The sequence below is a fragment of the Halichoerus grypus genome, chromosome 3, assembly GCF_964656455.1.
Source record: "Halichoerus grypus chromosome 3, mHalGry1.hap1.1, whole genome shotgun sequence".
In the NCBI taxonomy this organism is placed as follows: domain Eukaryota; kingdom Metazoa; phylum Chordata; class Mammalia; order Carnivora; family Phocidae; genus Halichoerus; species Halichoerus grypus.
The window spans coordinates 7,161,529-7,177,486 of record NC_135714.1 but is presented as its reverse complement, the minus strand read 5'-3'; the positions used below and the strand labels follow the sequence as shown (position 1 = coordinate 7,177,486).

The 15,958-nt window shown below is 42.8% G+C and overlaps 1 protein-coding gene across 1 annotated transcript in view; it reads left to right on the top strand.

Annotated features, from left to right (window-relative positions):
* Positions 1-15,958, top strand: part of CLNK (cytokine dependent hematopoietic cell linker) — a 160,114-nt gene that overhangs the window by 106,883 nt on the left and 37,273 nt on the right. Inside the window, exons 8-10 of the mRNA XM_078068388.1 lie at positions 3,398-3,443; positions 14,847-14,872; positions 15,086-15,105. Coding sequence (XP_077924514.1) covers positions 3,398-3,443; positions 14,847-14,872; positions 15,086-15,105 — 92 coding nt within the window. The remainder of the gene's footprint in view (positions 1-3,397; positions 3,444-14,846; positions 14,873-15,085; positions 15,106-15,958) is intronic.

The following is a 15,958-nucleotide window of genomic DNA, read 5'->3' as shown; positions in this document are numbered from 1 at the left end:
CCAGGGCTTGTGGGACAGGGAGGAGGGCGCTTTAGGGCACTCATCTCAGGAGCATAAAGCATGTTCAGGAAACAGTAAGAATTGCAGAGCAACTGGGCCAGTGGCTAAAGATACAAGTTCTGGCCTGGTTATGAAAGAATAGAGAATGTTCACCTAAAAACTTGAGCTTCCCTTTCCCCCAGAACTCACCGATTCATTCCCCTTTACATGTAAGCATCCCTTTATGAGAAAAATTTTTTTAAAGATAATTCTCGTTGGAGTTTTTAAAACAACTATGCCAGAATTTAAGCCTCCATTCTTAATTCTTTATATTTCCTTCATAATATCTTTGTAGCTTTCTGTTACAATACAGATTTCTTCCTTCGGCTAGATCACTTTGCAAGTGGAACTATAATCTCAGCATATCAAGTCAAGTGAAATCATGTGAGAAAGAGGATATGGGAGACTCAGCACAGTTTTGGCCAGGGGGCAGGGTGGGGGGAGGTTGGATTATTAATTAAGGACTTGGCCTCAATTCAGATAAGGAGGCAGTTTTACTCTTTTGACCAATGTTTGAATAATCACATTTTTATGAGAAGCAGATTCTATTTTTCATTATAGCCTCATTCTCAGGAGTTAATTCTTACTGGTTCTGCATTCTCTGTAATCTCTGTTGAGATTCAACTAGCTATGAAAGGCATCTTCACTAATCCTGACAAGAGGCCAGTTCCAACCTAGACTCCTTAGGTTGGTTACAACTGTCTTCAACCACTAAGCCTCTGCCCATTTTCCATTTATTGAGCATTTGCTATGTGCCAAGCACTGTCCTCAACGATGGGGATGAAAAATGAGCCAGTGCCCACGGTCTAGTGGAAGAGGCAGTGGCCCCAACCGGCAGTTCCAATGTAATGCGAAGTGCTAAGACAGAGGCGAGCATGCTTCACAGAAGCTGCATCACTTAGCCCCCCCCAGCTAGAGGCTTTTGAGAAGCCTTCTGGAGGAAGCAGTGCAAAGCGGTCTTTGACATATCATGGCATGGTCATCAGTGGTTCTCATCAGTGGTCCTCATCAGGGGCCATTTTGCCCCTAGGGGATGGTTGGCAATGTCCAGAGACAGGCTGGTTGTCGGGACCGGGGGTGGTACTACCGACATCTAAGGGTGGAGGACGGAGTAGTACTACCGACGTCTAAGGGTGGAGGACGGAGTAGTACTACCGACGTCTAAGGGTGGAGGACGGAGTAGTACTACCGACGTCTAAGGGTGGAGGACGGACATGCTGCTAAGATTACTACAATACTCAGGGCAGCCCCCACAGCAAGGAATTATCCAGCCCCAGCTCTTAATGCTGCTGAGGTTGAGAAATCTGTGTTACAATGTGTTATAATATGTTGTGAGCTCAGACTTGTGTGCACGTCTGAGCCCTTTAGAATCCAAGCTCTTACTCTTCTTTTTCCCTCATAATCCAGCATTGATACATGCTTACAGTAGCCACGAATAAATATTTATCTGACCGAAAATGGGAGTAGCCCCCTTGAAAGGGTCAGAAAATATTCCCAGCCCTGGGATCCTATACTAACACCATCCAAGGGCACTTACTCCTGGGGAAGGTGCAGGGCAAAGAAGCTCTCACACACAAAAGGGCCAAATGGATCCAAATGTCCAAAGACACCAAATTAATTTGGCCACCAAAGGGGAAAAGTGCAGGAATGCTGAGGAAGCCCCATCTCTGAGATTCCAAGCACACAAGGCCTACCTAAGACAGAAGGAGAGAACCTCTACTGCACCTGTGACCAGGCTAGCAGTGGGAGGTGGGCATAAGCATTGAGAGACCCCATCCATAAGGCAGGCACACAGAGAAGGCTGAAAGCTGAGGGTGCAACAGAATGTTGAAAAACCCATCCAGCACCCCAGCCTCCACAGAGTAACCTGAAGGAACTGGAAGCTCTGAAGGAGGCCATAGCAATAACAACATCCAAAGGACACTCAACTCTTGCTAGACTGATGGACCAGCAGAAGAGCCACACACATTCCAGGCATATACTATGGTTCAGTGTTCCACAGAGGAAAAGAACTAGACATTGAACATCACAGGGTAAGAAGTAACAGGGGATTCAATGATCCTTCTCCCTCCCCCCATCCACCTTGTCTACCTCAACTTGATGCCAATAAAGAGTGACATTACAAGCTGTATTAGTCAGGGTTAGAACCATGGGAGATAGATGATACAGATGATAGATGATAGATGATAGATACTTAGATAGATGATAAATAGACATCTAGACAGACTAGCCCTAAGTTCTAGTCTGAATCCAAAAGGTCTGAGAACCAAGAGAACAAATGATGTAAATTTCAGTCTAGGGCAGGAAAAGACCAATATCGCAGCTCAACACTCACATACAGAAACAAAAGTCTCCTTTCCTTTGCCTTTTTTATGCTACTCAGGCCCCAACGAATTAACTGATGCCCACCCACACTGGGGAGGGCAATCTGCCTCCCTTGGTCTACTGACTCAAATGCCAATCTCATCTGGAAACACCTTCACAGACATACCCAGAAATAGTGTTTAACCAATTATCTGGACATTCTGTGGCCCTGTCAAGTGGACACATAAAATTAACCATCAGAGACCCCACTGCTGACCTAGGCTTAAAGGCTTTCAAAAACCCTGGGCATCATCATGATATCTTCATTTTCTTCTTCACCCTCTTGCCTAGCCCTTGTAGACCCCTTAATGGTTGGCCAATGCCTTTAGTAATATTAATAATGAAGGCTAACAACTCTTAAGCTTTATTGGTGCCATTCTCTGTTCTGGGCACCTTGCATGGTGTGTCTTATGTAATCGCCCCATCCTCTTGACGTATCAGTACTTTTGTTACCTTAATTTCACAAGTGAGGAAACTGAAGCTCAGAAGGTTAAGCGACTTGCCATGTTCTCACAGCCGGCCCGTGATGAAGGTGAAATCCCAAATGGGTATCCACACATGGCCACACTCTCATCTGCCTGCTTGATCACTCTCACATCCTTGACCATGTATATTGGTCTTCATAATAACTCAAGGATCTGAACTGACTAATTTCCCTATTAAAAGGATTAAAAATTTAAGGCTTATAATATGACAAATGCCTTCCCAAAGTCTCACGGCAATAAGAGGCAGGATTGGATCTCAAACACAAGTATTTTTATGCCAAACACCATCAGAGGTCACTACACTGGTCGCTGGCATGGTGGTTCACATATTTGCATTTATTCACATGTATTGACTGACTGCCGACTACACACATATGGTGATTCTCTAAGAATGATGAGTCCAGGGACTTATGCCTTGACCCTGGGGAGTAACCATACAGAGTGGCAACATATTCGATGGTATCATAGTCATAACTGAAGAGGTAATGGTGCCACATTGTCTTCCACAGGTGGACAAACCCATCTTCAAGGATTCCAGAAGCCAACATGTTAAAGGTAAAGTCAAGTTACAAAGTTTGAAATGCAAGGATATTTTCTTTGCTTCCAAGAACTTTGTTGGTGGTCACAGGTTATCTTTGTTGGTGGTCACAGGTTATCGTAAACAAGACGATCTATTGGACTATACTTCATGAAATAACTACTTTTGGAAAGGCTCTCCCACATCTTAAGCCTTTTTATCACCTTACCTTATTGATGAAGAAATTGATTGTGAAAATTTGTATTCCATGGCTGTGCGATTTCAGAAAGGAATTGCTTTGAAACATATGGGTTGCATTAAATATATAACTAAGTTATTTCTCCAAGCATATCCCCAGTAAAATCACAAGATAGAAATCTAATTTTAAAACGTTGATTAATTCATATGAAAACAGATTTTTAAAGCTTTAGGCAAAGCAACTCAATTTAGAGATGAAGATACAGGTAGAAAGCTGAAAGGAAATAATCAATTTCGGGAGTGCTGGAAGCACAAATGGAGGACAGCCAAAGCAATTTAATTGGATCATACACATTATAGCTCCTCTCATCATCTCCCCCATACTCCATCTTCTCTCACAATGTCCAGCTGGAAAAGATGGCAATGACTTACACTTCCCAGTACTTGAAACATATCGACTTCATCCTTTATGGGTCTAATGCTATATTCTATAACATATTATTAACATCACATTTTCTTTCATGGGAAGCTGTAACAGTTAGGGTCCTAGGAGGAGACAGAGGGTGCACCCAAATTAGGATGACTTAAGGAAACTTATTTACAAAGGAACTTATTTACAAAAGTGTGTGGGGTGTAGGGATGATGTGGGAACTGGGGCTAAGAGCAGTTGTGCTGTCACCACCCCTAGCCCAAAGGGATGAGGGGACAGTTACAGAAAACCAGAAGCACACCACCTTGAGGGGAGGGACACCACCAGCACCAGTGAGCTTCATAGAGGGGAAGCCAAAGGAACGCACGCCCACCAACTTCCCTTTCCAACCTGCCTCTGAATTCCTGCAGGGACTGAACCCAACCAGAAACCAGAGGGCAGGGCAGTCAATATGTGGTCCATGCTGGTTGGTACCCCAGGGATGGAGAGGCAGATGGAGATGGTAAAGAATGGAGGGGCATCCTGGGGCACACAGAATATCCCCACAACAGGAAGCATGGTGGAAGGAGCAACCAGAGTAGCCAAAACACAGGTTCTGCCCCTCCCTGGCTGTGTGACCTTAAGTAAGGCACCTAACCTTTCTGGGTCTTACTTTCCTCCTCTTTAAAGTGTGAAGTGGGCAGGGTTTTTATGACTATTCAATTCAGGAGCATTCACAGAGGCAGGAAAATCTAGCTGTTCTCAAGTCCTTACTCCTCTCAGTCCTTCACAGCCTGACAGACCCGTCTGTCTCCCTTCCATACCACCCCTAAAACTCCCCCAAAATAGGAGCTTCCAAATCAGTGCCTCTTTAGTCCTTAAAATGTCAGTACCTTCAATGTACACAGCACTTGATTCAGAGCTCTTCTCCACGAACTCATGTATTTTAGTCCGTAGAAACCAGGTGAATTATGTAAACAAAGTATTTTCACACCTCTTGACAGAGAAAGGGACCAGAAGCACCGAGGAATCCCAGATCAGACCATAATCGTTTGATACACAAATGCTGCACATCATTCTAGAACCTTCACAGGCACTCGTTGAGAAATGAGAGCAGACAAGAAATGGACCTCACAAGTCCTTCCTTTTTTATAGTTCACCATAGACATCCAACTTCACTTCTTTGATTGCAGAAGCTTCTTTGACCATTATTCTACGTATCAACATGTCTGTTGGCCTATTTAGACGCTTCTAATCCCCATTCCAACGTGCATGTTGGGGGAGCACTTCTCCCCACACCCCCAAGCAGTCCTTGGGCACCAGCTGGGTCTACAACTCAACCCAATCCTGATACTATCCACCCAGAGGCAGCGTCAGATTCCAAGTTGAGGGCTCAGTCCTACAAGACTGTCCCCACTTCAGATGCCAGTCAAAAGCTCAGATTGTCACCTGTGCTTCCGATAGACTGGCGATAGATTAGAGGTGAACCCCCCCTTCTTAGGTTCCACTAATTTGCTAGAGAGTCTCACAGAACTCAGAGCAACATTCTACTCACTAGATTACAGTTTATAATAAAGGGATATAAGTCAGAAAGAGCCAGACGGGAGAGATGCACAGGATAAGGTATGTGGGAAAGGGTGTGCCCCCCCCTTGCTTCCTTTATCTCCAACCCAAAAGGTCTCCAAACTCTGACCTTTTTGGTTTTTATGGAGGCTTCATTACATTGGCATAATTGATGAAATCACTGGGCATTGGCAAGTGAACTCAATCTCAATCTTCTCTCCACTCCCTGGGGTGAGTGTGGGAGGTACAGAAAGTTCCAACTCTCTAGTCACACTGTGGGCTCCCCCATCCCCCCACAACCATCCTCAGGTGCAGTCCAAATGTCACCTCCTTAACATAAGAAAAGACACCTTTATAGTTCTCATCACTTAGGAAATTCCAAGGGATTTATGAGCTCTGTGGCAGAATCCTGGAGATTAGGACCAAATATATATTTCTTATTATAAATCACAGTATCACAACTATCCATGCATAGATTTATCTATACTTTGCCTGAGCTCACAAAGATATTGGGGTAGTTAACAAAAACTTACATAGTAAAATAGAAGAAAATAAAAATAAAATCCTACTGTAAATCTAGGTAGACTATAACATTAAGGCAAAGATAAAATTCAGGATCCTCGGGTACACATCACTACATTCTATTAAAATTAAACTACTGACTCGCCTCCTCAGCTTTCTGGTAGTTTAAGCAAACAGGGGATCATGCTTCTTTATGTGATATTAATTGCCCATAATAGAAAAGCAAACTAATTCCTAAGAAAGCACAACAAGGGCATATCTTTCAGAGTTATGTCAATGCTGTCAATTTTGCAGCAAATGTAGGCTAGTGTACAGGGACCACGGCTGCAAAAATATGACTGTTTTTGAAAAGGAGCCCCCCATGTAGACCGCATACAGGACATCAGTGAAAGCAGAGCTCCCAGAATTGAGGCTTGTAGGGAGTAGGGCGAGGTTGCATGGAAAACTTCTCCGGTAAGAGTTATTCTCTTTACACCCTCTCTTCCTTCACTTCCCTAATTGATGGTTCTCCATCACCACCCAGAGCTCTAAGGAACCACACAGAGAAGGAAGCTCAAAGGGTCAAAATTAATATGAATACCCCCATTTTTAGGATCAGGCATCTTGCTGGAGAATGCTTGAATGATTTATGTGTTTATTACAAAATTCTGTATTTTTGATGCAAACACATTCTCAGATAATTTATTCATCCTCACAAAATGTCATGGAAAAAAACATATTGGGTGGTTCAGCAATGACAGAATTTTATGGTGATATTTTTCATCAAGTTGAGCAGTTATAGATTTATGTTAATGTACATTTCATGTCATTTTTCTTGCAATCGTATTCTGACATTATCTGGAAACTGTCAGATTTCAAGACCTTATCTTCCCTGAAGCTTGGATTTTTTTTTCATTTCTAAAAATGGGTGAAAGTTTATTTGGGGGCAAAGTATTTCTATATAATATAGTAGTATAGCTTGTGTATGATGAGCCCATTAGCACTCACTACAAATCCAGAAGAAACTGTCTTCTTTTCAGAGAAGGATAGCTATAATGTCCAAATATAGTGCGGCTTAGCTTCTTAATGCTGAGAATAAAGGACGTTAAAGTGAATTTCTCTTTGCCTCAGATGTGAACCAAGCACAGACTGTGAACCAATTTTCTTTGAGGTGACAAGCATACCATATGCGAGAATGAATTTATAACGAAATACAATAAACTATCCAAGAAACGAAAGAGAATTATGCACAGGTGACTGAACATGTATATCCAGAAACATGAGCTTGGTTGAAAAGAAGCAAAATAGAATTCCACATAATGCCATCAAAAGGCCTTTCTTCTAGTTTGCTTTTAGAGGAATTTGGATGCCAACAAAATTAGAATTAGAGATGAGTTTGAGTTAATCTGATTTAACTCCCTCATTTTGTGCAAGGAAATCTAGCAAGAGAAGTGGCTCGCTCAAGGTCACAGAGACCAGAGCCTAGACCAGAACCCAGGGTTTTGGCAATGTTTTCCAACGTTTTGCTGGAAAATCCATTCTGCAAACTCCCCCTCCTGTTCTGCTATGCCACGCATCCAAACTCTGCAAGGTTTAGTGCTGGACATGAATTGATGGGCGATACTGTCCCCCAGTGGCAGAATAGGGCAACACAAAACATCACAAAAATGATGGAATTTGGCATCCTTTGGATTGTATTCTAGAGAAAAATAACAAGCCTTGAGACACAGAGATGATTAGAAATAAATTTAAGATTATTCTCCTATCATTTTAGATTTAAATTTATTTCAGACACAACCCATGACTCAAAAGCAACAGAAGAATTGGTAACAATATTCAGTTCAAAGTTAATGTTATAAATTTATTATAAATGTTATAAATGTTATAAAAACCCCTCAGTAAGGGGACTACAGGAAAGCATTTTGTCTCCCCCTCACATACACAGAAAATAATAAAGCTCAGAGAAAAGGAAGGGCATCTGATAAAACTGCTCATTTTAACAAATACGGCTTTCTGAAAGAGAAATACAAAGTAGCCACAAATAAAGGAATTAAAAACAAGGGAGTTAGCACACTGGGTGATAACTTCCCGGGTAACAGGGCATTTTGTTTAAAATTACTTGTTCCAGGCATTGAATAGCATAAGACCTTAGACCATGAGGAGCCCACAATCTGGTCCAGTCAACACAAAGTGTTCTGGAAACTCAACAAAGTGCGTACTTCATTCTGCCTGGGAGGAGAATTGTGTCTCCAGGGAAGGCTTCACAGAGCAAGAGACATTGGACCGAGATGGGAGACAATGACCTCACGGGAAGTGAAACTTGATTTCTGATGCTCAGAAGCAGCTAAAATGTGGTTGCATGAATGTGAGACCTGTGGACACGGAGCCCTGGGTTCACACCCAGCACCACTGTTTTGCAAATAAGAAAACTCCAAGGATCATAACCTCTCCACGTTAGTCTCCACTTGTCTAGAATGGAGGCGATACCAGCGATATCATACAATGTCTGTCAGTTTGAAAGGTGACAACCAGTGAAAACCTATAGCACCGTCACTGACACATGGTGGACCTTCCACGGAGGGCTACTGAACTGACCAGACTCGCAGGGTTCTGGGCTCCCTCTGGCCCTTGTCTTTCTCCCAGCACTCGAGCACCTTCCTGACTCTCTCTCTAAACTAAAACCATTTCATGCTCTACCCAGTCTGGTGTTCAGCATACAAAATAAGTCTTGTAGATTAATATGAAAAACAAGCTAGCCTCCTCAATCACAAGGATCAACGTTTATTGAACATTATTTTCCCTACAGCAAACACAGAGCACTGTGCTAGCAGCACACATAGGGGATGCATAGTAAATATTTATTCAATTAAGTCTAAAATTTAGCCCATTTTAAAAGCGTATTCAATCAGCATTTCCAGGTGTCACTGGACCACCTAGAGACCAGCCTGTGACCCTCAGTCATGCACCCCCACTAGGTGGGGGCCTGTGGAGGAGCAAGTCAAGAGGCCTGGGTTGCTTGCTTCTGGTCCCATCTCTTTCTCTGTTTCCAAATCTAGGCAGATGATATTCCCTCACTGGGCCTTAATATCCCATCTGTAGAAAGAGAGTAGAACACAATGGTCTCTAGCATTTTGTGAATCCAGACACACAAACCCACCCACCCCACTGCCCAAGTCACCCCCTGAAGTCTTAGTCCTTCACGTGCCCTACCTGACCTCCCTCCCTCCATTCCCTGAGACACCCAGGTCAGCGGAGAAGACCTTCCCCAGCTTTGTTTGGGGAAGATGCTTCTATCCCACATCCATCACTAACCCCAGCACGCAGCTGTACATGGTCAAGTGCATGTTGATGTACACGCTCCTGAGACTATACTTTCTGATCCGATTTGAGCAGTTGCTAAAGAAGGTATGTCCCTCTCAAATCCGTGGCTTGGCCTAACTTACTCTCTCCCTGCCCAACCCAAAGAAGGGTGTCAGCAACTTATTGTTGGAATTAATTTCTGAACGCTTCAATAGACTTGGAGAGGTTTCTCAAAGGAGCCTTGTCAGATCTACATTAGCCACTTGGATCCTAAGTTGCTTCTTAAGCTCTTTCATAATTAATCATCAGGACATGCAGTCCTAATGATTCACGTCCATATATCATAAAACTCTTAGACATGATGAATACTGTAACTGAGCCCAGATTTTATCCATTTTTGCCCAGAGTCTATTTCTCTAATTACAGAACGTTACACTGATGGTCCATTTCTGAAGTGTTGATCTTCATGATCATATTTCATAGATAAAGGGTATGGCATATATTTAACATAAATCAAATGGCAGCTAAGTGAAAAACAAGTATTATTTTATTTAATTCTAACCACATCCAAAGAACTATGCTTCTTGATCTGCATTCTGCAGACATGGAACCCAAAGCCCACAGCGTTTGCATGATTTGCCCACTGTCACTCAGTAAGTGACAGAGGAGGGATTCGAACCCCATGTGAGTGATTTCAAAGATCCCATTTGTTGCCACCCTGTTGTGTCTTGTCCCTTCTATCAAGAAACACATTCTTGGATCCTACATATCTTTGTCCCCCCGTTTAAGTCACAGATGAGGATACCGAAGCCCAGAAAGGCCAATCAATCTGTATTAAATCACTCAGCTCATTAGTAGTGGTGCCAACACCAGATCACAAGCAGTGGTAAATGTCTGAAAACAGATCTCTGGGGAAAAAAAAGTATGAGAACAAATTTGGAGCGCTGACACTATCCTACTTCCAGACGTACTATAAAGGCCCAGTAATCAGGACAGTGCAGTATTGGCTAAAGAACAGACAAATGCATCAGTGGAGCAGAATGGAGAGCCCAGAAATCAACCCACATTTGGTCAACTGATCTCTGATAAGGCAGCAGAGGCAATCCGATGGAGCAAAGATTGTCTTTCCAAAAAATGGTGCTAGAACAACAGGACATCCTCTTCTTAAAAAAAAGGAAATTAATCTAAACACAGGCCTTAGGTCCTTTACAAAAATTAACTCAAAATGGATCAGAGACCTAAATTAAAAATCAAAACTATAAAACTCCTAGAAGATAACAGAGTAGAAAACCTTGACGACCTTGGGGGTGGTGATGCCTTTCCAGACAAAACACCAAAGGCACGATCCATGAAAGAAATCATTGATGAGCTGGGCTTCCTGAGAACTACAAACTTCTGCTCTGGGAAGGACAATGTCAAGAGAATAAGAAGACAAGTCACAGACCTGTAGAGAATATCTGCAAAAGACATATCCGATAAAGGGCTGTTGTCCAAAATATCCGAAGAGTTCGTAAAACTCAACAATAAAAAAACCAACAGTTCAATTAAAAAGGGGGCCAAAGACCTCAATAGCCACGTCACCAAATAAGCATATGGAAAGATGTTCCACATCCTACGTCAACAGGGAAGTACAAATTAAAGCAATAATGAGATACCACTAAACACCTCGAAGAATGGCCAAAATCCAGAGGACGGACAACACCAAATGCTGGTGAAGATGTGGAGCAAGAGGAACTCTCACGCATTGCCGGTGGGAATGCAAAACAGCACAGCCACTTGGAAGACAGTTCGGCAGTCTCTGATATAACTGAAGTGTACATGAAATAGTTTATTTTTTAATAATGGCTGTGTTTAACAACCGCATTGCAAAATTCCTAAAATTTAACAGCAAGCTTTGTACGCTGGACAAGCTGCTCCAACAGAACCACAAACAGGTCTTGTGATACTTTCTTCCCCAGGATGCTTTGCTTTAACTTCACAGAACCCTGTAAGGTTGACGATCTCTTTGTGATTTCTCCCTAATAAGTTGTGGAGGTAACAGTCCAGCCCCATCCATCAGATTCTACAGCCATGCTGTGCTCACCGCACCATATTATGGCGGAAGCAGCAATAAATGTTGTAGCGGAAGTGAAATCAATCTTGTTGCAGAACGAAGAGCAAATGAGGACACGCTGTTGGCAGATGGTGCTAATTACCCAGATGGCCACCAGATGGCGAGCATGCAAGCCTCCTCCTCGCGAAACCCACTTTATTGAATTTCAAGGGAAGGAGGACCTCAGAGAACAAACATTTGGGTTTTCTTATGTGACAGAGTGGAAAGTTTTCCTAGCATTTGAGAATATTTGTGTGTACTTCACAAGGAAAGTAAATTGTCATTCCCCCTCTAATTTTTCATCACACAATAATGCTAATAACTGGGCGTGCATTAACAAGCCACGTACTTGAAGTCCATTAACCCGTGTATTCCATGCATGAATTCCAGTGAAGTGTGAATAACCATTTCTCACTTTTCCAGATGAGAAAACTCAGCTGTCCTTCAATCCATTTGCTTATTTCATAAATATTTATTGAGCACCTGCTATGATCCTGCCTATAGTAAGTAGCAGAATCAAGATTCAAACTCCAGAAACTCCACTCCGTATCTCATCTTCTTCCATTATCCCAAATACCTGAGCTGTTATTACTTTATTAAACACTCCCCCTCCAAAGCAAAGCTGGTTGGATTTTATGAATTATCACAGCATGGCATGGTACTTTGCCTATTTGATCCAGTTTTCTCGCTTGTAGGATTCTTGAAATTCACTCTTACCCGCTAGTCTGTAGGATTTCAATTATCTAAGCAACAAACAAGTGAAGCTCGACAGCATAAATGATTACTAACAGACATATCTGATACAGCCGAAATCCCCACTGCTGTTGCTAATGATATCATATACAAAACTGTTTTAATTGGCGGGGGTGGGGAACTAAGTCTAAGTGATGCCAGAGAAAATGCCATATTATAATGAAGACACAGGACACATGAACAGTGTATCAAAAGATGCAACGTGTTTAAAACAAAGCTCTTCCCACAGCCTACAAGACGGCAGGTGATCTGGGGATGTCCCTAACTCTGCAACCACTGCTCAAGCGGTACCTCCCTCTTATTCATCTCACCTCAGGGCCTTTGCACTTGTTCTTCCCTCTGTCACGAAACTCCTGCCCACAAAGTCACATGATTCCCTCACTTTCCTTGGGTCTCTGTTCTCATTAACTAACCAGAGAGGCTTTCTGGGATCTGCCTAAAAAATGGTCACCCCATTCCCCATCTCTCTTGCGTGACAGATGGAGAACTCTTCCTGCTCTGGCTCTCTCCATGGCCCTGCTTTCTCCCTCACTCTGTCGCATTTTTCTTGGGAGCACTTGTCCTCACCTGTCCTTGTCATTGTATACTTTTATTTGTTTTCTACGTCCTGCCACTGAAATACAAGTTACATGGGAATAGCAACTTTTGTTTGGGTATTACATTCCCCAACAGCTGCATCAATAAATATATTACAAATGAACCCAGGCCTGACATAGACTACATGCGCAATAACAAGCCAATGAATAAAAGGAAGAGAGATGTCCTTTTCTGAGCTCAGTCACTGAAGCAATCGGGATAGATATCTCTGAAACGATAAATGGAATGTGCCTACTGAATCCCAGATACTCAGTCTCTTTATTGAATTTTTTTTCCAGTAAATTAAATTGATCCCCCATAGATATAGTGGTAGCTATGAAGAAAGGCCTCTTAGAAAGCCAGCATCTAGCTTCACAGGGAAAGGCATCATTATGAACAGCGAGACAGTCCACTGGGGAGCTCTGCGGGTCAAGCCAATGCACAGCAAAGTGAGACGAACTTAATCTTACGTTTTCTGACCTGGTGCCTTAAGAGGACATCACGTGGTCTAAGCTCTTTGGAAATACCGTTGAAATAGCCAGAGATCTCACATTAACTAGATCGCTACTGTTGTTGAAATCCATCCCGGATCCTATTTGGTTTTTACAATGCCAAGAACATCTACGATTCCTGTTTGCCATTAGTGTTTGAATGTATGCTGAGAAATCTAGTCTATCCATTTAAAAAGTGTTTTCCAAAAACAAAATACGGAGAATGGTAATTTTGCTCACTCAAGTAATTATTTTAGACCCGGAAGAGCCCTTGAAATCATCCAGACAAGTGTTTGTTGTGTTGTGCTTTTCTGGGCCAGCTGGACTTTTCCCCAAAAGAAATCTGGAAGCAGATGGAATGGAGCCTCCTGTGACATGCGACAATGAGCCAGAAACCAGTCCCCTAACCCTCCCACCCCTTACAAGTCCCCAAGGGAGCCCAGGGCGCCCTTCAGAGCTCAGTTAAAAACCACTGAGCCCGTCCGGCCTCACTGCTTCACACACAAGGAAACGAAGCACGTGGAGACCAGTAATCAGCCCAGGGCGAAGTCACCTCCGACCGGAGCCACGTTTTCCCATTGGCTCCTCCCACAGCCATATAAAACACCATTTACAACACCACATCCGCTCTTACAGATCAGTGAATGCTGCTTTCTCAAGGAGGCTTTTTCTGACACCCCAGACTAACTTAAATGTCCTGCGTATCCCTTTAATACCATGACCTTCTCTCTCAAATTCTCAGAGATTTAATAGTGTTTTCAATGCACATCTGTGCTCCTAGGTATAAACCCTATGGCGACAGGGACAGTGTCTCACCCTCCTCACTGCGTCCCCAGAACCCAGACCTTTGCGTGGAAACCGAACAACCATAAGCACCTTGAGGGGAAGGCCATGTTGTCTTTGTATCCTGGTGCCTGGTTCTGTGCTTAGCTCAGAGTAGCAACCCAATAACTGTCTTTGAGTTGAATCCAATTGTGGAAATAAAACTACCTGAGAGTCAGGAAAAGCCCTCCTGACCTTCATTCAGGCTTTTCTAGGGTTGGGTGGTCTTGAGCAATTGTCCTACCTAGTTTGTCCTTACTTTGGTCTAAAATAAAAGTTGGATTTGAGAGTCTTAGAAAACCCTCCCATCGGGAAATTACTGTGATGCTATTTTCTTCTGCTCAGAAATGTCCACTGAAGGTGTGTGGCAGGAATTTGAAATAATGAGATAACTATAGAGATATATAAAAATGTTAATTCTAATCAAGAGTTAGTGGTTAAGAGGGGGACCTTGGGAGTCATACCGCATGCAATGAAGTCTCCGTTCTACCATTTACGGGGTGACTGGAGAGTAACTTCCCCATACTTCACTCTTCATTTCCAGAACAAAGGCCAGGATCGAATGAGATCACATAACTAGTATAATTAGGTCCTGGGTACCTGATAAGATCTCAACAAACCTTAATTGACATTATCATCAAGATTATTCAAATGGGAATGATTTCCATTCAAACATATGTAAAACTAGCTTGATGACATTTTCCATAAACTCACTGCTCTCCCTCTTATGTTTCAGGAGACAGACCCACAAAGGGAAACAAGGTAAGAGAAATCATTAAAATGTGTTTGTTACCCACTCTTTATTTTGGAAGCATGGGGATGTGGACAATGTAAAGGCTTAGATATCACTTGAAAAATATAACCCAGGCGTTTGGTTGGGATTTGTCATTTCTATTTGTAAACCCCAAAATTGTTAAGCATTACTTCTGCTCAGAGAATAATAAATTTAATTTCTGATTCTCTTTCCTTCTGCAGACTCCTTTACCACCTCCTCGGTAAGACACCTAAAATAGAAATTGTATTTTGCTACGCACTTAAATGATTAGTTCCAGAATTTGAAAAGCTCCAGAATTTAAAAAAGAAAAACACGAACAGTTGATAGTTGAGAAACTAAGATGAGCTTGCCAGTGAACAAGGTCGAACAAGTCAGCCGCTCCACGTACCTTCACTCATCAGTCCGTGATGTGTACCTTGCTCCCCATCCTTTCCCCGTTTCTTCCCTCCATTTAGTACAGAAACCCCCCAGACAGTACTGGCCCTAGGAAATGCCTTCAGGAACTTACAAGGTATAGGCCTATATTTATATATGCACACAGATTTTCCTATCTAGTATATATAGAAATATTACTATTATTCTATTATACATACACGTGAGAGTCACAGCCTTGACTTCTCAGGTTCTGGGTGAGGCACTCTGCTGTCCCTCTCGGGACCCCAAGAGGACCTCCATCACAGCGCGAACCACCCTTGCTGGTAACCTCTCATGGCTTCTCTCTCTGCCACTCTGGAGGGAAGTGTCTAGAGCATGGACTGTGTCTTTGCTCTCTGCATCTCCAGCCTCCATCAATAGTGCCCGATATGCTTTGTAAATGAGTGAATGTGAGAATAAATGGGTGAGTGAGACATTCATTGACTCTCCAACATGTTCCTAATTCTTTGGGGGCATTTAAAGAGCTCACATCTTCCAGTCTTCCTCAATCTCAGATAGGTGGCATATTGAGAAATCTATGATGCCCTGCAGAAAATGACATCCCACCCTTTGGAAAACAGAACCAGACGAAAGGGCACGTTGCAGGGAGGGAGCTTTAGGCTCAGCAGGAGAATGACTACAGTATTCGGATAATCGCA